The sequence below is a fragment of the Artemia franciscana genome, chromosome 10, assembly GCF_032884065.1.
Source record: "Artemia franciscana chromosome 10, ASM3288406v1, whole genome shotgun sequence".
In the NCBI taxonomy this organism is placed as follows: domain Eukaryota; kingdom Metazoa; phylum Arthropoda; class Branchiopoda; order Anostraca; family Artemiidae; genus Artemia; species Artemia franciscana.
This window is the reverse complement of record NC_088872.1, coordinates 11445659-11469967: the sequence shown is the minus strand read 5'-3', so window position 1 is coordinate 11469967 and position 24309 is coordinate 11445659. Positions and strand designations below refer to the sequence as shown.

The following is a 24309-nucleotide window of genomic DNA, read 5'->3' as shown; positions in this document are numbered from 1 at the left end:
TTTAAAATTTCTCCTCTGGTTTTCGGACTCATTTCTAATATGACGCTGCAACTTTTTCCTTTTTCAATAATAGTCACCACTTCCAAGGTTTCTCCAGCAATGACAAGTTTTTCCATATCTGGACTACTATGTTCTATAAATTCTTTGCGCTCTGATTTATTTTTGATTATAGGAGCACCGTTCACAAGCATTCTTGGCAGGCGTTTTTTTTAAAAACAACAATGATTTGCCTTCTCGCCCATGTTTGATATTTTTAGCAGAAAATTTGGTGGAATCTTCTTTGATTATTTTACTAATGTCTTGCACTATTTTTGCCGGTGGTTCTCTCTTTTTTTATGATCTTTTGCTTCATTACTGCTTGGCTCGAGAATAATACTAAAGGTTTCAGGACCTTTAACACCACTAGAGTACGATCTACAATTTTTAAGAGAGGATGGGGCCATTGTATCTTTATTTTCCAATTTTTCGTGTAATTTGATTATATTTTGAAGGTTATCGTTCTCGTTGCGCGAAAGTTTTACATTTTCTTTTAAAAGCTGATGATATAACATTTGAATTCGCTCACAAATATCGAATGCGTAATCCCTTCCTCCTGGGATTTTCTTTACTTTGGCAAGAATTCCTTTTAAGGCACCGATTAGAGTACTAAAACTCGTTGCGTCTTCTGTGCTTAACTGCAAAAGAGTCTCTTCAGCAGCTTGATTATCGGAAAATTCGTCCGTTGTTAGAATCAGAATAAAACAATAGCAAAATCCTTTCATGGCAAGGGATATAGTTCTTCACTCAAGACCCATAACACCATTTTCACCAATCCATGTGGGTTATACACAATATTATCCTAGCCGGGTAGGTGTTCCCAGTTCAAAGGCTAGAACCAAACCCATGTGCGGAGAGCCAAGACAAAACATGTATTAATTCTAAAACATCCAGAAATTAAATAAAATAACAGGTTTTCTTACCCCTGCTAGCGAACAGAAATTACTCCGTATATGAAAGGGGCTTTTCCTCCTCAACGCCCCGCTCTTTACGCTAAAGTTTTTTACTGTTTTAAGAAGTAGAGTTAAGAAAAAGAGTCAAACTTTAGCGTAAAGAGCGGAGCGTTGAGGAGGAAAATCCCCTTTCATATACGGAGTAATTTCTGTTGGTTCTAAGTTTTAATGTGGCTACTTACTTTCATTTAAAAAAACTTGTTTTTTTTTTTTATTTAATAAAGGCAAAGAAACAGAGCGTAACATTTATATTTACATAACTGAATATGCTAATGCAAGCTTCTAACTTTGCACGGGTATACCCAGGAAATAGGAAATTATTGGGCATTTCCATAAGAAAATTTGTGGGGCATCGAAAATTTTAATGCCATTATTTAACATTACCATGAAAATTATGTCTCTTTGGTTACTTTTGATTAATTAAAAACTGAGGATTTTAAAACTGGATAAATAGGAAAATTTATATTGGCATTGATTCAGTCAAGTTTTTACAGTTGTAAATGCAACATATCTGGAAAACTGAAAAAAATAAATACAAAAATGGAAAACTCTATTATAGTAAGTGCTTTATGCTCTGTAGTAATATACTATCTATTGTAGTAAGTGATCACACATATATCAACTAGATTTTGTATATGCAAATTGTATATTTGCAAACTTTACTATATGGTCCAGGTATAGGGACGAACAAGAGGGGGGAGGGCTTTATGGCTATAAAATCCGTCTACTTGGTACCCAGAACTATTTGTAGACTTCTGAAAAAGTGTTGATTATTTTACCGTGGCAGCTATTAATGAGTTCATATTTTTCTTTTTCATGAAAAAGTGGGTTTAATAGTTTAACTAATCCTTTAAAAACAACCATTTTTTTTAATAATAGAATAAATAACCAAAACAAGATTTATGTTTTTAGCAGAGTTGTTTTATTTTATGTTCCAGAAAAAATAGAAACAACCCGATTAAACCCCCCCCTCTCTTAGTTGTTTAGCTTCCCCCTCTTCTTGTTGTATGTCCCCTCATTTGTGCTGGTTACTGTAATCCCTTATTTTTTTCAAAATAAAAACAGTCCTTATGTTTAGTATCAGTGTTTGCAGAACTTGGTTCAGGGAGCGTATTTCTGTATGGTTCATCCTCCAAAACAGCAATAACATTTGTTTTATTTTTCAAACAGTTCGTGGTAACGAACTGTAGTAAGGAGCGGCCCGGGTCAATAGTAACCAAAACTCTAAAGAATAAAATTTTGATACCAATAGTTACATCAAAAAATTGTATTTTAATACTGATTTTAAATATAGAAGTTTCATCAAGATTAGTCATACCCATCAACAGTTACGAGCCTGAGAAAATTTGCCTCATTTTAGAAAATAGGGGGGAACCCCCCTAAAAGTCATACATTCTTAACGAAAACCACACCATCAGATTCAGCGTACCACAGAAATTTGTCATAGAATTTTCAAGCTCCTATCTACAAAAATGTGGAATTTGGCTTTTTTTTTCCAGAAGACAAATCACGGATGCGTGTTTATTTTATTTTTTTTCCAGAGGTGATCGTATAGACCCAATGTTCTTTGAATGTCGCTAGAGGGCTCATTCTGACGGAAATTAAAAGTTCTAGTGCCCTTTTTAAGTGACCAAAAACATTGGAGGGACACCCCTCCCATGATCATTTTTTCCCCAGATCAAGTCACCAGATCAAAATTTTGAGATGGGATTTCCCCATTTTATTCACCATATTCAAAAAACCTAATAACTATGTCTTTGGGGACGACTTACTCCCCCACGGTCCCCGTGGGAGGGGCTGCAAGTTACAAACTTTGACCTTTGTTCACATATAGTAATGGTTACTGGGAAGTGTACAGACGTTTTCAGGGGGATTTTTTTTTGGTTTGGGAGGGAGAGTTTGGGGAGGGGGTACGTCGTAGGATCTTTCCATGGAGGAACTTCTCATGGGGGAAGAGACTTTCAATGAGGGGGCGCAGGATTTTCAAGCATTATTTAAAAAAAAAGAACAATGCAAAAATAAATATGAAAAGTTTTTTTTCTACTGAGAGTGAGGAGCAGCAATAAAACTTAAGACAAGCAGAAAATATTACACATATGAGGGGTTTACCTTCTCGTAATATCTCGCTCTTTACTTCCATTTAAAAAAACTTGTTTTTTTTATTTAATAAAGGCAAAGAAACAGAGCGTAACATTTATATTTACATAACTGAATATGCTAATGCAAGCTTCTAACTTTGCACGGCTATACCCCGGAAATAGGAAATTATTGGGCCATTTCCATAAAAAATTTGTTGGGCATCGAAAATTTTAATGACATTATTTGACATTACCATGAGAATTAAGTCTCTTGGGTTTCTTTTGATTAATTAAAAACTGAGGATTTTAAAACTGGAAAATAGAAACATTTCTATTGGCATTGATTTAGTCAAGTTTTTACAGTTGTAAATGCAACATATCTGGAAAACTGTAAAAACAATAAATACAAAAATGGAAAACTCTAATGTAGTAAGTGATTTATGCTTTTTATTAATATACTATCTATTCTAGTCAGTGATCACACATATCTACTGAAAATTTGTATATGCAAATTGTATATTTTCCAACTTAATTATATGGTCCAGGTATAGGGGCGTACAAGAGGGGGGAGGGCTTTTTGGATATAAAATCGGTCTACTTGGTATCCAGAGCTATCTCAAGACTTCTGAAAAAGTGTTGATTATTTTACCGTGGCAGCTATTTATGAGTTCATATTTTCTTTTTCATGAAAGAGTGTGTTTAATAGTTTAACTAATCATTTAAAAACAACCATTTTTTCCTAATAGTAGAATAAATAACCAAAACAAAATTTATGTTTTTAGCAGAGTTGTTTCTTTTATGTTCCAGAAAAAAAAGAAACAGCCCGAATAATCCCACCTCTTAGTTGTTTAGTTTCTCCCTTTTCTTGTTGTATGCCCCTCGTTTATGCTGCTTCCTGTAATCCCTTATTTATTTCAAAATAGAAAACAGTCCTGATGTTTAGCATCAGTTTTTGCAGAACTTGGTTCAGGGAGCATATATATGTTTGGTTCCTCCTCCAAAACAGCAATAACATTTGTTTTATTTTTCAAACAGTTCGTGGTAACAAACTGTTGTAAGGAGCGACCCAGCTCAATAGTAACTGAAACTCTGGACGAGAGAATGGAATTTTAATACCAATAGTTACATCAAAAAATTGTATTTATTGCTGATTTTAAATATTTAAGTTTCATCTAGATTAGTCATACCCATCAAAAGTTACGAGCCTGAGAAAATTTGCCTCATTTTAGAAAATAGGGGGAAAATCCCCCTAAAAGTCATATAATCTTAGCGAAAATCACACCATCAGATTCAGCGTATCAGAGAACCTTATTATTAAAGTTTCAAGCTCCTATCTACAAAAATGTGGAATATCGCATTTTTTCCAGAAGACAAATCATGGATGCATGTCTTTAGTGACGTCTTACTCCCCCGCAGTCCCCGTGGGAGGGGCTGCAAGTTACAAACTTTGACCTGTGCTTACATATATTAAATGTTACTGGGAAGTGTACAGACGTTTTCAGGGGGATTTTTTTCAGGGGTTACGTGGGAGGATCTTTTCAGGGGTTAGTATCAGTTTTTGCAGAACTTGGTCCAGGGAGCGTATTTCTGTTTGGTTCCTCCTCCAAAACAGCAATAACATTTGTTTTATTTTTCAAACATTTCGTGGTAACGAACTGTAGTAAGGAGCGACCCGGCTCAATAGTAACCGAAACTCTAAAGAATGGAATTTTGATACCAATAGTTACATAAAAAAAAGTGTAGAGACGTTTTCAGGGGGGATTGTTTTGGTTTGGGGGGGGGGGGGCTTATGTGGGAGGATCTTTCCATTGAGGAGTTTCCAATGGGGGAAGAGACTTTCTATGAAGGGGGCGCAGGATTTTCTAGCATTATTTGAAAAAAAAAACAATGATAAAATATATATGAAAAGTTTTTTCTACTGAAAGTGAGGAGCAGCATTAAAACGAGCAGAAATTATTACACATGAGGGGTTTACCTCCTCGTAATACCTCGCTCTTTACACTAAAGTATTTTTAGTAATTTCAACTATTTATTCTACGGTCTTTGTGATTCAGGGGTCATTCTGAAGGAATTGGGACAAAATTTAAGCTTTAATGTAAAGAGCGAGGTATCGACGAGGGGTGAACCTCTGATATACGCATTAAAAACATACACATATAGAATTTCGTTAAGTAAGTTAATTCGTAAGGTATATAATTTTTTTTACTAATGAAAACGTTCGTAAAAAATTAAAAGTTTTTGTTGCCTTTTTAAGCAATCAAAAATTGGAGGGCAACTAGGCTTCCTCCCACGCTCATTTTTTCTCAAAATCCTCCGATTAAAACTATGAGAAAGCCATTTAGCCAAAAATAAATTAATATGAAAATTTCGTTTTAATTATTTATGCGCGCAGAGCCAAGATCAAAACATGCCATAATTCAAAAACGTCCAGAAATTAAATAAAAAAAAAAGTTTTTTTTAATGAAAGTAAGAAGCGAAATAAAAGTAAGGAAGGAATTGTCCCCTGTGTATGGATATGATACTCCTTGATTATATTTGGTCACATGTTTGCAATAATTTCCCATCGCTTTTTGCAACACATACCCCAGTTCAACAAAGTCACCGGATCAGAATTCTGAGATAGCCATTTTATTCACCATGGTCAAAAACCTAATAACTATGTCTTTGGGGACGACTTACTCCCCTGTAGCGACGTGGGAGGGGTTGCAAATTACAAACTTTGACCTGTGTTTACATATAGTAATGGTTACTGGGAAGTGTACAGACGGTTTCAGGGAGCTTTTTTGGTTTGGGAGGGAGAGTTTGGAGGGGGGTACGTCGCAGGATATTTCCATGGAGGAACTTCTCATGGGGAAAGAGACTTTCAATGAAGGGGGAGCAGGACTTCCTAGCATTGTTAAAAAAAACAATGAAAAAATAAATATAAAAAGTTTTTTTTCTACTGAAATTGAAAAGCAGCAATAAAACATAAAACGAGCAGAAATTATTACAATAAATTATTACATACAGGAGTTTACCTCCTCGTAATACCTCGCGCTTTACGCTTAAGTATTTCTAGTAATTTCAACTATTTATTCTACGGCCTTTGTGATTCAGGGGTCATTCTGAAGGAATTGGGACAAATTTAGGCTTTAGTGTAAAGAGCGAGGTATCGACGAGGGGCGAACCTCTGATATGCGCAATAAAAACATACGAATATAGAAGTCGTTACCTAAGTTAATTCCTAAGTTACATATCTTTTTTAGTCATGAAAACGTTAGTAAAAAATTAAATGTTCTTGTTGCCTTTTTAAATAATCAACAAATTGGAGGACAACTAGGCTTCCTCCCTCGCTCTTTTTTTCTCAAAATCTTGCGATTAAAACTATGAGAAAGGCATTTAGCCAAATAATAAATTAATATGCAAATTTCGTTCTAATTATTTATGTGCGGAGAGCCAAGATCAAAACATGCATTAATTTTAAAACGTCCAGAAATAAAAAAAAAGGTTTTTTTTAATGAAAGTAAGGATTGAAATGAAAGTAAGGAAGGAATTGTCCCCTGTATGTGGATATGATACTCCTTGATTATATTTGGTCACGTCTTTGCAATGCTTTCCCATTGCTTTTTGCAACACATACCCCAGTTCAACACATACCCCAGTTGCCTTTTGAAAATCGGTTTTTCAGGACTCATTTAGGGAAGTCATTAACCTGCTTCTAAATAACAGGCCTGTATGTGGTGTTGAAACCAATTCACTCACTCCTTAATGGAAGGGGGGAACTAATACCCAAATTATGAAAATTTTGCTTTGCTGCCTGATTCACTGCCCTTATGTGTCTCAGTACCCCCTTGAGTCCCCTCTCCCCTAAAAAAGGGACTGGGATGGACAGTATCAAGAGAGGGATCATAATTATACTTGGCCTACATTTTGAATGCATGACAAAATCTTTCTCATCTTCAAAATTGTTTTTTATACTTAAAATTTATGTAGTAAAAAATATATGCTATTGCTATGAAATTTCTGTTGTTTTTTGTGTGTTTTCAAAAATTAAATTATTTTTAATTTAATATATATCTATTTCTTGCAGGATTTCCCCATATTGTGTCAGACCTGTCTTGGGGACAATCCTTATATCCGAATGGTAAGATAGCTCTTTTTTTTATCTATGGAGTAGACTATATACGAGTGGCTTAGCAGCCAAATCGCTTGATCCTATTGTTTAATTTTGCAGGGTCTTGGCATTAGTTTGTTTAACTAATGTCTGTTTAATTAGTTTGCAATACCCAAAGCCTGTATAATTTTGTCAACGTTTTTCTTTTTGAAAAAATTTAATTTGTGGGGCATTTTTACTAAAAAAAAAAATGCGTGTTTGATCGCTTTTACTTATATATAATTCCGTGAGCTTGTACTTATATAATTCTGTGAGCTTGTACAAGACATCTGGCAACACTGACATACATTTGAAACGACTTTATCCATGCTCATCCTCACATGAATTAGAATTACATGCAGGAAAACTATTTTTTTTTATTAATTTGTTCTATTTTTTTTCTTAGTTAAAAGACGACTATGGAAAAGCATGCAAATTTCTATTATAGGTCCTTCATCAATTTTGTTGGTGTTGTGTTGTGAAAATGAAGTAAAAAGAAGAGATGCGTCAAACGTGTGCCAAATAAAGAATATTGTTAAAGTTGTATCCTGGGTTTTGAATATGGTTTTGCAATTTAAGTAGGAAAAAAACTCCTTGGTATGAAAAATTTCCATTTTAAAATACATTTAATCTTTAGAACACTCTACCAGGAAACTTGTTTGGAGCATATTTTCCACAAATTACTGTTGAATCTAAAGCTTAGTTCAAGAACAGTCCTAAACCATTTTAAATTAGTGATTGTGCTAGAAAAGTCTTAAACAAACGCGGTGGAACCTAAACGATGTTAACCTAGTAATAATGTTATTATTTTATTAACCAAGATGTATTGTTAAACCAAACCATGTTAAATAAGTGAATCCAGACACTTATATTGTGACTATTCTGGTTTTTCAATTATCAAGTCATTGCATGATTTTGAGGATGTTCTTGTATTTATGCTGAAAAGGTTTAAAATCTTGTTTTTTTATCTTTAAAATAAATGAATGCTCTTCCTCACATGAAGGAGGATTTTAAACAGGAAAATTGTTTTATCGCATTGATTGGTTTTCTGTTTTTCTTTTCAGTTAAAATACTAATATGGAAAAGAATGTAAATATGTTCTGGGCCTTTCACTATCTTTTGTAGGTGTCTTGGAGTAAAAATGAGGTTTAAAAAGACGGAGATATGCCAAACATGTGCCAAATTAAAGAAAGTTTTTCAAAGTTGCACCCTGGGTCTTTAATAGAGTTTACCTATTAAAGTACGAAATAAACCCCTTGGAATGAAGAATTTCCGTTTTCATCGATTTGTAATCTTTTGAACATTCTCCAAGAAGGCTTCTTTGGAGTATTTTATCGAAAAATTGTTGTTGAATCAGAAGATCTGTTCAAAAACTTCTTATGCGGTGTTAAATAAGTGATTGTTTTGCCGACTGTTCTGGTTTTTCAATTATTGAGTCATCTCATGATTTTGAGGTTAATCTTTGAGTTATGCTGAAAAGTTTTATACAGTAAATGCTTTTCCTCGCAATAAGTAGAATTTTACACAGGGAAAAACTGTTTTACAGCATTAATTGGTTTTCTGTTTTTCTTTTTAGTTAAAAGACAAGTATGGAAAAGAGTGCAAAATATGCTCTAGGCCTTTCACTACATTTCGTTGGTGTCCTGGAGTAAAAATGAGGATTAAAAAAACGGAGATATGTCAAACGTGTGCCAAATTAAAGAATGTGTGTCAAACTTGCATTTTAGATCTTGAATATGGCTTACCAATTAAAGTGCGAGATAAAGCCCTTGGCATGAAGAATGCGGTGCCTATGAGCGATGTTAACAAAGAACACTATATTACAAATGCTGAGAGAAAGGTAGTTATAATTTAGTTTTTTTATTTGTTTAGTGGTAAGACAATGTGTTGGAATTCTGAGAATCGAGGATTTTCAATGGATTGGAATCCAGCACGTCTTCCTGATTTTTAAGATGATTTTACAGTCAAATCTTGTTTTTCGCAAAAACGTTGCATCATGTTCGGTATCAGCGCATCGTTGGCGCTGATGAAAAGGAAACACTACATAATTCTGAAAACCGCTTCAACAAATCCTGAAATATTTACATCATTCCTAAAAGCGCTGATTCGGCGATTTCGTTGCTGATTTCATCGATGCTGCTTCTTTTCTTTTAATTCTACTTAGACTAAAGAGTTACGTAATCAAGAAACAGAATACTGCATGGGAAATTTGTTCATCGAGTATCAAAAGGTCATATCTCCATTATTGTAATTTTTCACAAGAGTATAAGAACCCTCATTTTTATTTCCCCTCTGGTAACCGTAAAACAAAAACAAATTGATATTGAAAATCAATGCATATCAATTCTTCCTTGTTTAGGGGGGTAATAAAAGGGAACTAAAAATGTTGTGAAATTTTTTTTTTGCTCTTCTGAAAAATTATAATTATGGAGATACGACCTCTTGATACCCAACTGACGATATATAATTTGGGCTATGTATTTGCGCATTAGAGAGGTAGGTTGAGGATAAAGTAAAGTAAAGCGCTTTTGGGAATGACAGAAGCAACTATGTTAGGATTTCGGAAAGTTGTTTTCAGAACTTTGTTGTGTTTTCTTCTGAACAACCAAAGCTGTACATTGATAACTTTTTTTCAGTAATTTGACTAAAGCAAGTACTTGAACTTTCTAATACTGGATAATACAATTTATCCAAGGGAGCTCGTAAGAGGAATGTCAACAAGGAATGCTTAAATGATCTAAAATAGCTAATAATTAATTTAATTTCAAATAATCTAACCTAGATATAATCTAAAATTATTTAACCAATCTGAATTAAATAATTAGATTAAATAATTTTATTTATTTTTTATTTAATTATTATGCAGAAACTAGTTTGATTAAATAATTAAATTAAATAATCTAAAAACATTTAAAAACTATTAAATATTATTAAAAATTCCGAAAGAAAGATAATTGATGATTGAGTAAAAGACAAAGATCTAATGAGAGAGTAAACTTAAGGCCCCTTGAAACCCTAAAGACTACGCCCCTCTCTCCTGTTTAGAATTAATCATTACATCATCAAGTTAAGTTTAAACACTTAAATAGGAAATATCTGTTTTTACACATTTTTCATCTCTTTAGGCTTTTCTTTTTTATCGATCAAAAGGTTGAAAAAACACTTTTACTAAGGGGAACAAAGGCATATTTGCTTTGGTTTAAAACTATTATATATGCCGCACACTAATCTAGCAACAATTACCATACTTTGGGAGACAATAGTCTCATGTCATTTCTGTTTACTCCCCACAAGGTTTCTTATTATAAATGCTCATGAGGAAATCTCTGAAAGTCTTATGGCTAACTTGCTAGAGTTAAGGGATAATTTGATAAAAATTATCCTATTAGCTCATATCATATTAGTAAAATCATATTAGCTCATATCGGTTTATTACTACAAAATCACAAACAAATAAGCAATTTAAACGAAACTTTCGCGCTGGAGAAAACCTATGAGGGTTTGTGGTCGCATAGTCGACCACATATATATATATATATATATATATATATATATATATATATATATATATATATATATATATATATATATATATATATATATATATATATATATATATATTCTTGAGAAGGAAAAATAGATGAGAATACAGAGTTTCGTCAGTAGGCAGAGGCGGTTTTAGGGTGGGGACAGAGGTGGCACTTGCCCCAGGTGCAAAATTTCAAAGAAATAATTAACGGTTATAATCATTTTGTAATTTGTAATTAAGTGTAAGAAAATTCAATAAAAAAAAATTTCAGTTTTCCCATATCCTCATCACCGTTCCTTGAAAATAAAAGGGAGTCAACTGAATTCAATTAATTTTAATGCTTTTTTTGTGGTATTTTGTATTCAAATTTTGTTAATAAATGAAAGATTAGTTAATAAATGACAATTTTGTTATAGCTTGGCCTGAAAATTTTGGGGAGACAGGGCGTGGGGGTGCTAATCAAGTTTTGCCTTGGGTACGTGAGAGGCAAGAACATCCACTGTCAGTAGGTGTTCTAAAGTCGGTTTTCTTCCCGTTTTTGCAAAGCTTTTTACTGCTGGATGTTGTAATCTTAATGATAATAGGCTTTTTACTCTGGAAAAGGGTGATTTTTTTCACCTCTTTGAAAAAAAAAACATAAGGCATTCAATAGGCTGTATCTCAAAAAGCAGAGCAGGTAAAAATTATGACTGTGCCATTGGACTCGTTGTGTCGACATAAAGGGAGGTCAATCCTTAATTAACATTAACTTAAAAAAAGAGCTATTTATTCTAATTAAATGGCATTTCTTATCCAGGGGCCATTCTTAAAGAATCGGAACAAAATTCGAACTTTAGCGTAAAGAGCGAGGTATTGATGAGGGGGCGAATCCCGTCATACACGTAATAAAGATATACGAATATAGAAGTTCGTTACGTAAGTTAATTTCTGAGTTACGTATATATATTACTTATAAAAACGTTTTTAAATAAAGATAAAGTTCTACTGGCCCTTTTAAGTAACCAAAAAAAATTGTAACCAACTCTACTTTTTAAAACAATAAAAATTTTTGCGTAAAGAGCAGGACGTTTTGGAGGGGACGGCCCTTTCATATACGGAATAATTTCTGTTCGTTTTAAGTTTTAGTATCGCTCCTTACTTTCAGTTAAAAAACTTTTTTTTATTATTTAATCTTAGAAACCATGGCAGGTTGAAAATTCTGACTGAGCCATTGATTTTTTATATATGCTGGATATTGGTTTTAAAAACCTTTTTTTTTCAGTTTAAAGAAGAAGGAAAAGCTAGTAGTGCATTAGAGGGTAAAGCAAAAGCACCATCGGATTTACTGTTAAAGTTGGCTCGCACAGCTCCCTACTACAAGCGAAATAGACCTCATGTTTGCTCTTTTTGGGTAAAAGGTGAATGCAAACGAGGGGAGGAATGTCCCTTCCGCCATGAAAAGCCGACATATCCAGATGACCCATTAGCAGATCAAAATATCAAAGGTAAGGCTTTTTTGTTGTGTACCATACAAAAGGGTGCAACACCTTGAGGTACACAAGGCTAAAGTATGCCAAATACCTCATGGTACCACTGGGTGTTCCTGATTTTTAAGGATTTCCACAAATCAACCCTAAACAAAATTGGGTTCCCTGAAGCTTCCCTAAAGATTAACAGCAATGAAAATTAATGATTTGTATTTTGTGTTGACGCTTCTATATTTACGAATATTAATTTCCGGAATATTTCGGAGAATCCAGTTTTCTTTGGGGAAATTGAGGGAAATTCTGGAATGATGAAAGCAATGATGTCACCCTTCTTTATATTTAATGTTAATTTGAAAACATCAGAACAGAAAGTATAGAGTACCTAAGATCAATAAAATTGAAATTCGAACAGCATGCATTAAGTGTTGTCACGTATAAATGACCAAGAAACTTTGCTCCTTGAATTCTGGGTTATATTAGGTTAGAAATGATTCTAATCTCTGATTCGGGTATCTCAATCTCGATTGAGATAAAACGACTTCGGATGCTTATCTAAAGCAGGATGCCGATGACAAAATATTCATTGAACTAAGTTTTCATTAGAAAAGCAATCCTTAGACAAAGAAATTATTCATAAGAATTTAAACATTTATTTGAAATTTTTGTAAAATTATGATAAAAATACAATATTAAAATGAATTTTCAATTATGAAGTAGATTAAAGAAGAAAATTCATTGGAAAATTTTTTGAAAATCATTAGAAAGGATCTGACGCGAAAACTTGTTTTTCATCGGCCCTCCTGAAATCTGGCTCACGAAGCAAAGTTCATGTGAATTGAAAGTGTGCTGAAGCTGAATTCTGGCTTTAGATAGTGGTTTTCAAGGGGGGTTGATTGCCCAAAAGGACTCGAGCTGCTTGTTCCTGTATTCTTCAGCATACTACAATTCTATTTTCTGCAAAAATATTTTTCTTTCTGTGACGCAAGGATATAAAATCAAGGGGCATGCTCCATGGTAAGTTCATAAAAATTGGTAAAACGGTCATTTAAATATTTCTATTATAATGATGGAATGTTCTAAATCAGAATGGGATGTATCATAGGATGTACCTGGGGCACTGAAAAAATCTCTAATATCCTTTTCTCATTTACAATAACTCTCGCCATAATTGCTTGTATTTCTAAAGTTTTATTTGTAATCTATAGGTAATTAGAATTTTCAAACAGTTCGTGGTAACGAACTGTAGTAAGGAGCGACCCGGCTCAATAGTAACCAAAACTCTAAAAAATGGAATTTTGATACCAATAGCTACATCAAAAGAATCACATTTTAATGCTGGTTTTAAATATATAAGTTTCATCAAGTTTAGTCTTACCCATCAAAAGTTACGAGCCTGAGAAAATTTGCGTTATTTTAGAAAATAGGGGGAAACGCCCCCTAAAAGTCATAGAATCTTAACGAAAATCACACCATCAGATTCAGCGTATCAGAGAACCCTACTGTAGAAGTTTCGAGCTCCTATCTACAAAAATGTGGAATTTTGCATTTTTTGCCAGAAGGCAGAGCACGAATGCGTGTTTATTTGTTTTTTTTTTTTGTTTTTTTTTGTTTTTCCAGGGGTGATTGTATCGACCCAGTGGTCCTAGAATGTTGCGAGAGGGCTCATTCTAACGGAAATGAAAAGTTCTAGTGCCCTTTTTAAGTGACCAAAAAAATTGGAGGGCACCTAGGCCCCCTCCCACGCTAATTATTTTCCCAAAGTCAACGGATCAAAATTCTGAGATAGCCATTTTATTCAGCGTAGTCGATAAACCTTATAACTATGTCTTTGGGGACGACTTACTCCCCCACAGTCCCCGTGGGAGGGGCAACAAGTTACAAACTTTGACCTGTGCTTACATATAGTAATGGTTATTGGGAAGTATACAGGCGTTTTCAGGAGCATTTTTTTGGTTTGGGGGAGGGGTTGAGAAGAGGGGGATATGCTGGGGGAACTTTCCTTCAAGAATTTGTAATGGGAGAAGAACATTTCCATGAAGGGAGAGCAGGATTTACTAGCATTATTTAAAAAAAAACAATTAAAAAATAAAAGTGAAAAAGCTTTTTCAGCTGGAAGTAAGAAACAGCAATAAAACTTAAAACAAACAGAAATTATTACCCATATGAGGGGCTCACCTCCTTCTAATACCTCGCTCTTTACGCTAAAGTATTTTCGGTAATTTCAACTACTTATTCTACGGCTTTTGTGATTCAGGGGGTTATTCTTAATGAATTGGGATAAAATTTAAGCTTTAGTGTAAAGAACGAGGTACTGACGACGGGGCGAATCCCCTCATATATGTAATAAAAACATGAGAATACAAAAGTTCTTTACGTAAGCTAATTTATAAGTTACGTAAATCTTTTACCAATAAAAAGATTCGTAAAAAATTAAAAGTTCTAGTTGCCTTTTTAATTAACCAAACAATCGGGGGGCAACTAGGCTTCGTCCCCCGCTCTTTTATTCTCAAAATCATCCGATCAAAGTTATGAGAAAGCCATTGAGCCAAAAAAAATATATGCAAATTTCGTTTTGATTATTCCTCTGCGGAGAGCCAAAATCAAAACATGCATTGATTCAAAAACGTTCAGAAATTAAATAAAAAAAAAACAAGTTTTTTCAACTGAAAGTAAGGAGTGACATCAAAACTTAAAACGCACAGAAATTACTTCGTATATGAAAGAGGCTGCTCATCAACGCCCCGCTCTTTACGCTAAAGTTTTTTACTGTTTTAGAAAGAAGAATTGAGAGAAAGAGTCAAACTTTAGCGTAAAGAGCGGGGCGTTGATGAGGAAGCAGCCTCTTTCATATACGAAGTAATTTCTGTGCGTTTTAAGTTTTGATGTCACTCCTTACTTTCAGTTGAAAAAACTTGTTTTTTTTATTTAATATGTATTATAGGCGGTACATTTGCCACTGAAAGGTTTCAATACCTTTGTATGGTATACAAAAGGCCCTTGCAATATATTTGTATTTTCATTGTTTTTCTGATATTTCTATGGTTATATAAAAATGTTTCTCTGGTGGAAGTAAAGAGCAAGAGTTTAAACTTGAAATTAACGGAGATTATCGTTATATTCAATGGGTTACCCCTCGCCTTTAATCCTATGCTATATAATTACTTACATTACGGTGGCTACTGGCCTCTTAAGCCCCCTGCTCTTTTCACTTAAGCTTAAGTAGTTTTTCCCAGAAAATGTTTAAAAAAAAGGAAATTAATTACGGTATGGTTGGTTTTCTTTTTATGGTTATAAATCAGAATAATTGAATTGATTCTTTCGTTCTGAAAATGAAACTGAATTTTACTAGATTTCGTAACATTCTTGTTTGTGATTTTTTTATTCAATAGAGTTAAGATAATGGAGTCAAACTTTGATCTAAAGAGCAGGAGGTTTGGGGGGTAGGGTGGAGAAAGCCCATCTTAATAGCGAGGATTATATTTAGTATAGGATTAAAGTGGGTGGCAGTTTCCTCAGTATATAGGAAAACTTCGTTCGTTTTAAGTTTTTAATTTTCCTCTCTGGTTGAATCAGGAAAACTTCCATTTGAAAAACCACCAACTAGGCATTTCTAAAATCCTAATGCCCCTCTCATTATATTTAAATTGTTTCATTCAAAATATTAAGTTTAATCACCCGAAGGTAGCTTAAACTTTAACTTGGTATGTTTTTTGCGGGTCGTCCTCTAGACATATTTTTGTACTATTGAAAATATAATACGTTGGAAACAAATTTGGGCTATATATTTGTACATTAGGGGGGGGGGTTAAAGTACAGCGGGTCTGCATGCAAGGTGTGTTAGCTACAATTATTCTGATATTATGAAGTAACAATTGTTTTCTGACATCGCACTGTCCAAATACTTTACCTCCACCTCCTTAATGTGCAAATATGTAGCCCAAATCATATGTTTTCCATTGATTCTGTCAATTTTGCTCTTCTAATATTTTTCTTTGTTTTTTAATTTCACTTTACCTTTTCTTTTAATCCAAAATAATAAAAAAAAATAATGTTAAACTTAACCAAGGTCCATTGTTACTGGTGTTCATGACTTTTAATTCATATTTGGTCAAGATGTCCAATTCAGTTTCTGATTTTCTGTGCTGGCCTAGCTGTGTTTTCACACAGAAACGGCTGTTTTCGCGTTTTCATTGGGATTTCATCCGGTTTGTCAGATCGTCATGACGGTCCTACAGCTTTTTTGAAGCGTTTTAACTTAGCTGTCAAAAAGCGCATTTGCTTTAGAAATTTATTGTTTTACTCAATCCCGTGTTTCTAGTTTTGCCGTTTGTGGTTTAAAAGATAGAAAGAACAGATCTGAGATAATTATTTTGGGTTTTCTGCAGCTGTGTGAATCGAGTGCAGTTCAGTAGCATTTGGTGCAAAATTTATTATGATTGGTAGATGGCATTAGAGAATAGGGCTAGAAATTGCTCACCAGAAAGGCATATAAACTATTATGTTTCCGTTTAGATCGATTTTACGGAGAAGTGGATCCAGTAGCCGACAAGCTGTTACGTCGAGCTGATGAAATGCCCCGCCTCGACAAGCCTGAAGATAGGTCTATTACAACTGTATACCTTAGTAATCTCAGTGGAGCTATCACTGAGAAAGACTTAAGGTAAGGGCACTTCTTTTTACTGAACAATTTATCGTTACCTCTTATCCTCCTCCCCCCTTAGAGGTAGGTCTATGTCTCGTGGTATTCTTAGGATACAAATGAGCACAGCTCTGCCTTATATAAATAATGATAAATGCTTTTTATTTCCATAATAGAATACAATTAGCAGTGGACGTCACAAAACAAGAGAATATAACAAATAATAAAATCGAATAAATAACAAAGTGAATTATCCAAAATTTGCACAGTATTTTAATGAATTTCATTGTTGTAGTGCTTCACAAAGTACGGAACAAAGGATTATAGATGCCTATTGGGCTGGAGCACAAAAGAATTGACAAGAAGAAGTGAGGACTCTCCCACATCTTTTGAGCCGACTGGTCAAGGTTCTTGAAAATCCGCCCAAATTTTACGCGGTATTTTCTTTTTCCATAATGTATCTTAAAATGGTGGCACCTTTTCACCTTTCACCTAGCACCTTTTCACCTTGGAAAAAGCTCGTAAATGAATCTGTAAACTACTATCCTATGAAAGAGAAATGAGTGGTTTATATGAAATTATTGAATGGCGTTAAAAACAAATGTATATGATCGTGAATATCCCCAGTCGTGCGTAAACGTCTTTTTTCGTACTGAAGTTTGTCTTAAGGGTTAAATTGACGGCACTAGACTTCATATTCTGAACTGGCGGTGCTGATGTCCGTTGTTTCGCTGAGGAAGTTTTACTCACTAGAACACGTGCACATTTTCAGACGCGTTTTTTTTTCGTCAGAATGCATATATAATGAACCTGCTTATCTATCTGTATTTAGAGCAATGGTGTATCGAGGATTTTTGTGGATATTTTGAGGGTGCTACAAAAAAGAATTTTACAAAACGCATCAAACATTTATTTATGTTAATTTGTGTTACTTTTTACTAATGAACCTGCTTATCTATCTGTATTTAGAGCAAGGGTGTATCCAGGATTTATGTGGATATTTTGAGGGTGCTATAAAAAAGAATTTTACAAAACGCATCAAAAATTTATTTATGTTAATTTTTGCTACTTTTAACTAGTCGGACAACATTTTTGGAGGGAAGAGATTCACTAACCCCCTCCCCTCCCCCCTGGATACGGCCTGGATTTGGAGTGACATTGGGTGACCATATATCTACAATTTTAATTTTATTCAAATGTATTGAGGGGCAGTAGAGAGGAGATTGCTTTTTATGTTTTGTTTACTGTCAACTTCAACCTCCTCTTTACGCCAACGATTAACTTGCAGCTAACTGAAAGCAACTTCTCATGCTTAGGATACTTTCTATTCGTTTCTAGGTAAAATGTTGTTTTTTGAATGTCATGGAAAAAAATTGCTGTAACTAATATAAAAAAGACATCAGGTAATTCTAAATTCTTCTGTAGATTCAGAAGACTTTAATATAGTTTTTGATGTTCCAAAATTCTGCCTGATGTGCAATCTAATTAGTGCAATCTATTTTTTTGTGTCAGTTTAAAAAAAGAAATGTTGCATTGCAAAAGGGTTACATTTCAAGTAAAGAGGCAGTTGTCACATGATGCTTGTGGGGTTTTGAAGGCTTATGGTAAGCAAGGAATCAACATTTTGACTGTAGACCCTAGAAGGGGCCCTGATTATAGTATATGAATACATATCTTATAGTATATGAATGCATCCATACAGATATCCATTATATCCATGTATCTATGTATCCATTCTGACCTAATCCATCGCTTCCTAACAATCAGCTCCATAATAGTATTCCCAAGTTCTTTTTGCTGTTTAAACTGTCATTGAAGTTATATGACATGGTATTTCTTCTTTCATGGGGGCTTGTTGTTTAAATTTTTTTATGGTACTTATTATTTAACAAGACTCAGAAATCAATTTCCTTCCTCTCTCCCTGATTCCTCCCCCTATTTGCTGGCGCAGTATATTTATTTCTGTTATTGTGATTTTGACTCAATTTCATCTTAAGGTAGAGATAAGATATTCATTACAAAAATCGCTATCACAAGCCATAAAAGGCTGAATTTGTATTTCGGGGTAAAAAAAAGCTAGGAAATACTCATTAAAAAAAGTTTAGAAACAATACTTCTAAAACTGGCTAAAGAAAGCAAAATTGAATTGACAAAATGAACAAATCATTCATTAACCATTATTTAGAAGGCTCTTGATCCTTTATTTCCAGCAGTTGAACAGCAACTGCATTGCAAACAAACTTCGACTCAACCGCAAACTGCTAGCTCTGCTTAACAATGCATCTGCACTCCCGAATTTCCTATACCTTGCACCTTTTTGGCGTACGTTTACGATAATTGAGACGAAGGAGCTTCGGCGAATCTATTTCCGGTATGCCAAATACCTGCTTGCCCTTCCACCATGGTCAAGCAACTCCTGGGTTACGACATCATAGACCCGAATGCTTCCATCTGAAAAAGTAGAATTGATAGTGGAATTGATCAGCACCCATGGAGCGCTATTTTGATACGATGAATGTTTTGCTTTTGCATGTTATAATTGTTTTTAAGTAAGGTGAAGTGTTGTTTTGTTTTTTAGGTCATTTTCTTTTTCCTCTTTTCTTTTATTCACAATATACTCCATTTTTCATGTATATTATAACGGGTTATAAATAAATTCAATTTAAAACTGTCATTTTATGGAATTCGTCAGAAAAAAAGATATATATTCTTCACGAGTCGGGACTTGTTAGCTGGTGATAGCCTTCTTTCTATATATTTTATTCTATCTTTTATTTTCAATGTAGAGTAAGAGGGTCGGAGGGTATACTTTAAAACTAAATTGAATAACGGGAAAATTACTTAATATCTTCGTCCAGAAAAAAAAATAGCTCTTTTAAGAATATGGAATAAAAGCCAATTTTTTTTTCTTTTAGGTCGTAGACTAACTGTTAGATGGGGAAAATCACCAGGGAAATTCGAAGAACGTGATATACTTGGAGATCAACCAAAAACAGAACCAGTTCTAGGAATTCCTTCAGAACTGCCTCCGCCCCCTTCTGAAGTACAGCAGAACTATTTCAACATTGCCCCTACATTAGCGCCGCCTATTAGCGCTGTCTATGATCCCGCCCCCAGCAGAGGAATACGGCGCTAGATTCAGATACCTTTCATTAGCGCACCTCTTCCAATGCGGTCAGCTCCGATGATGATGACAGTCCCATCTTTTATACACAGACCTATAGGGTTGCCTCCTGTTGCACCGATGTATCCACCCCCTAGAGCTGGTCTGGGGATATGTTACCCATCTATGGATCCTAGTGGCCTCGGCGAAAAACCAGAATAAACTTCTATGAATATAATTTTTTAAATGACACTTTTAATGACAAATCGCCTGAATATAATATTGTATTACGTTTCCGATACCTCGTTAGTTCTCTTCTGCATAGTTCACATTAACTAAGTACGCCTATCACGTCGCTGTACGTGTAAGCTAGAATGTAAACTCAATTTTGATTGTAGATTATTTTTAACTGACTAATCATAGCAGCTCAGCTAAATTCAGAGGCATAAATCCATAAAAGTATGGAGCGGGACAACTTTGTCAAAATCTAGGGTGTAATTTTATTGTTTTTTTTTAATGAAATACTAAGAAGGGAAATTGTTTCAATGAAAATAATAAAAGAAAGGTATTTTTCGTAGCTTGGGGGAGGGAGATTAATAGGAGCAAATGCCTTTCCACGCTTCTTCTCAAGAGTTGCCACTATCTAGAGTTATTCTATTCTCAAGTAATATTACAGATTTTTTTTTTTCATTTTCAATTGAGCAGCAATAAAAATCCAAGAAATTGTCATAAAAGAGTTAATTTTAAATTATTGATATAAAAAGCAATATAATATGGGGTGAGGGGTTTGCCAATGTAGACATCTCGCCTGAGTTTCTTTTCGTGTATTCGATTTAAGGGGGAATTAATTTGAATTGAGAGATAAAATAGAATACTTAATTGAGGATGCAGAAAGGACAAAACATAAAAGGAAAAGACAAAAAAGGGGTAGTTACTTCAAAATGGAGAAAGGATATAACATAAAGGAAAAAGGCACAGAAAAGGGGATTATTACTTGAAAATGGAGAAAGGATATAACACAATCGAAGAAAAATCTCAGGAGTGACTATTTTGAAAACATAGTAATTTGGGAAGAGAATAAAAAACAACCATTCTATGCTTTTCACTTTGTGACTGTGAAATCAAACCAATCAATCGTTTGTTAGGCAAACATACGTTTGTCAGCAGCAACATAATCAAATTTACTTGCATTAAAAATCTTCCGAATTTTGAAACGTAACATAGCCGCTACCAAGTTTCGGATGAAACATATTTTGCGTAAAAATAATTTACTGTTTAGTTGAACTGAGATACGTAATGTACATCAGGGGCGTGATTTTCTACAGGGAGGGGGGCAAGTGCCCCTTCCTCTAGACCCTAGTTCGGTTTCCTCCCCCAGCTGAAATTTAATCTATTGAAATATCTTGTCAAAACATAATTCAAGCATTCAGACAAACGCGTCAGTTTTATTTAGTATATCTTTGTCTTTATGGTACTGTATACCGGGTAGAGTGATTTATCGAGTCCTTGGGCGTGGATGGATGAGACCTAAATAAGCAATTAATAACACTGAACATTGAGTAAAACTGATGTTTGAAAAAAATCCTATTAAGAATTGATGTCTTTCGATTTTAGAAAACCAATAATCTGCTATCAATGCCATACCCAAGAGGTATTACTAGGCTTGAGTTATCCCCCAATCCGAAAGGCAATTATGATCAAAATGATGATGCTTTGTGATGTTGAATACCTTGCCTCCTTTTCCCTCCAAATCTTCGTCACAAACCTACCTACATTTTCTTCACCTAAGTCAGCTATTGGCATCTAAAAACTATGCACGCTGATCCAACTAGTTTGGTCTATTCTCTTTTGGGTAATGCTGATATTTGTGGCATTTTTCGTTCGCGGAAATGACTTGTAATAGGAGCTTTTGATGCCTACATCAGCTATGTTGTATTTCGGTAGTAAAAAAAAAACAAACACACAACTAAATCCCCAGTTTTTTCCCTTTGTCGTAAAATTTATTTGGCATTCGATGTTTTTTTTTGTTGTTGCCACCATAGAAGAACAAATGTGCCATGTATGGTCCGAAAAAGGTACCATTCATTGTTAATGAAGTCAAATTCACGCTGTCCACCAGTAACGGACGGCCAATGTCATAGAAGAACTATACCTATCAGGATACTTTCTAAGGCTCTATTGCAGGAAAAGCCTAACGTTTTATGGATGAAGGTTGAAATATAGTACCCTATTTTTAGCAATCTCTTGGAGGTCAAATCTTTTCGAATGGTGAGGAATAATTCGTAAGAAACGATTTAAAGGAAATAGGAGCTTCATAGGAGGGGATTAAAGACAAACAGATTGGGTTGGAGGAGAAATGTACGCAGCTGTGTTGTTCTCAAACGAGTAGTTGCTGGGATAAGTTTTCAGCAGAGGTAGGTAAACCCGTAAAAATGTAAGCGAACTCAGGGTAATTCGACAAAAGTGTATAATGCCCATAAAAAGAAGTACATTAGTACTACTCGTCTGCATTTAAATTAGCGTTACTAAATTTTGTCGATAATCTAGCACGAACAGGTTGTTTCTAAAAGTTCCCTACGTCTTGCTTATGGCTCATTCACAGTGACAATTTTCTTAGAACACGGTTCAGTTTTTGGAATTAGTTGAATCGAAAACCGTTCACAACAAATATTTAGCCAAAAAAAAAACAGAATCAATTTGTTTGAACTTGGTTAAGATTTGCCAATCAGAATATCCTACAGAGAACATCTTATTTGCAGTGACATAAATTAACGAAAATTTCGGGGTGGGTGAGGGGCTTCATATTCCAATATTTAACGGAGGGGATAAATCTGTTGTTTTTTATTTATTACTCAATGAAAACACCACAATTTTTTTTTTCAAAATCTAAGAGAGGACCAAAAATTCTAGAGAGGGTGCGCATGAAAAAACTGCCATGCACATTAATTCCAATAAATTGACGCGACACACTGCACAATTTTGATATAAACAATACAGGTCTAGCTCTTTTCGTGAAAAATTTGTTTTGAATGTTGTTAACTTTTTACTATGTGAATGCAGACATTGCTGGCAAATGACATTCCTGATATGTTTTTATATGCGAACACTCTCTGTATTAAAATTTCGACAGCATGAAATAGAACATTTGACACGGGTGTGTTTGCGATACATGTTAATTGACCCTGAAGATATAAGTGTATCTCCTGCTATATTTTTACTTATATATTTACAATAATTTCTACTGAAATATGTAAAAAAAGTATTTGACAAGGGTATATTTACATAGTTTCTGTCATGCACGAATGTCTCTTCAAGGGGTGCTGGGAGGATCACTCCCCAATGTAAAATAATCATCACTCCCCAATGTGGAATGGACCCATTGAATTGAAAATAAGATGTTCCAGTGTCCTTTTTCAGATTCAGTTATCAGAGGATGAATACAACCCCCCCCCCCCCGCTTTATACGGTTTTATATATACCGGTACTATTATGGTACTATATACCGGGTAGAGTGATATATCGAACCCGTGGGCGTGGATGGACGAGACCTAAATAAGTAATCAATGACACTGAACATCGATTGAAACTGATGTGAGAAAAAAATCCTATTAAGAATTGATTTTAGAAAACCAATAGCCCGCTATCAATACCATACCCAAGAGGTATTACCAGGTTTGAGTCATCCCCAAATCCAAAAGGCAATTATGATATAAATGATGATGCTTTGTGGTGTAGCTAAAAGAGACCCCTCCCGTTTTTGAATACCGTGCCTGCTTTTCCCTTCAAGTTTTCGTCACAAATCTACCAACATTTCTTTTTCCTAAGTCAGCTATTGGCATCCATAAACTATGCACGCTGATCCAACTAGTTTGGTCCATTCTCTTTTGGGTAATGCTGATATTTGTAACATTTTTCGTTCGCGGAAATGACTTGTAATAGGAGCTTTTGATGCCTACATCAGCTATGTTGTATCTAGTAAAAAAAAAAAAAAAAAAATACTCAATTTCCTCTCTTTCTCGTAAAATTTATTTGGCATCAGATTCGGCAACAGATTTCAACAATTTTGGCATTCGAGGGTGTTTTTTTTTTCGTTGCCACCATAGAAGAATAAATGTGCCTTGTATGGTCCGAAAACGGTACCATATATTGTAAATGAAGTCAAATTCACGCTGTGCACCAGTAACGGATGGTCAATGTTATAGAAGAACTGTACCTATCAGGATACTTTCTAAGGCTCTATTGCAGGAAAAGCCTAACGTTTTATGGATAAAGGTTGAAATATAGTACCCTATTTTTGGCAATTTCTTGGGGGCCAAATCTTTTCGAATTGTGTGGAATAATTCGTAATGAACGATTTAAACGAAATAGGAGCT

General features: G+C 34.4%; 1 protein-coding gene across 1 annotated transcript; it reads left to right on the top strand.

The window, feature by feature from the left end:
- The first annotated feature begins 759 nt into the window (after positions 1–759).
- On the top strand, positions 760–20225 carry LOC136032398 (pre-mRNA-splicing factor RBM22-like). The gene is made up of 7 exons (XM_065712708.1): positions 760–846; positions 7137–7190; positions 8776–9039; positions 11990–12212; positions 16707–16854; positions 18346–18437; positions 19749–20225. The coding sequence occupies exons 1-7, from the start codon at positions 760–762 to the stop codon at positions 19967–19969; spliced, it is 1089 nt and encodes a 362-aa protein (XP_065568780.1). The 3' UTR covers positions 19970–20225.
- The last annotated feature ends 4084 nt before the right edge of the window (positions 20226–24309 follow it).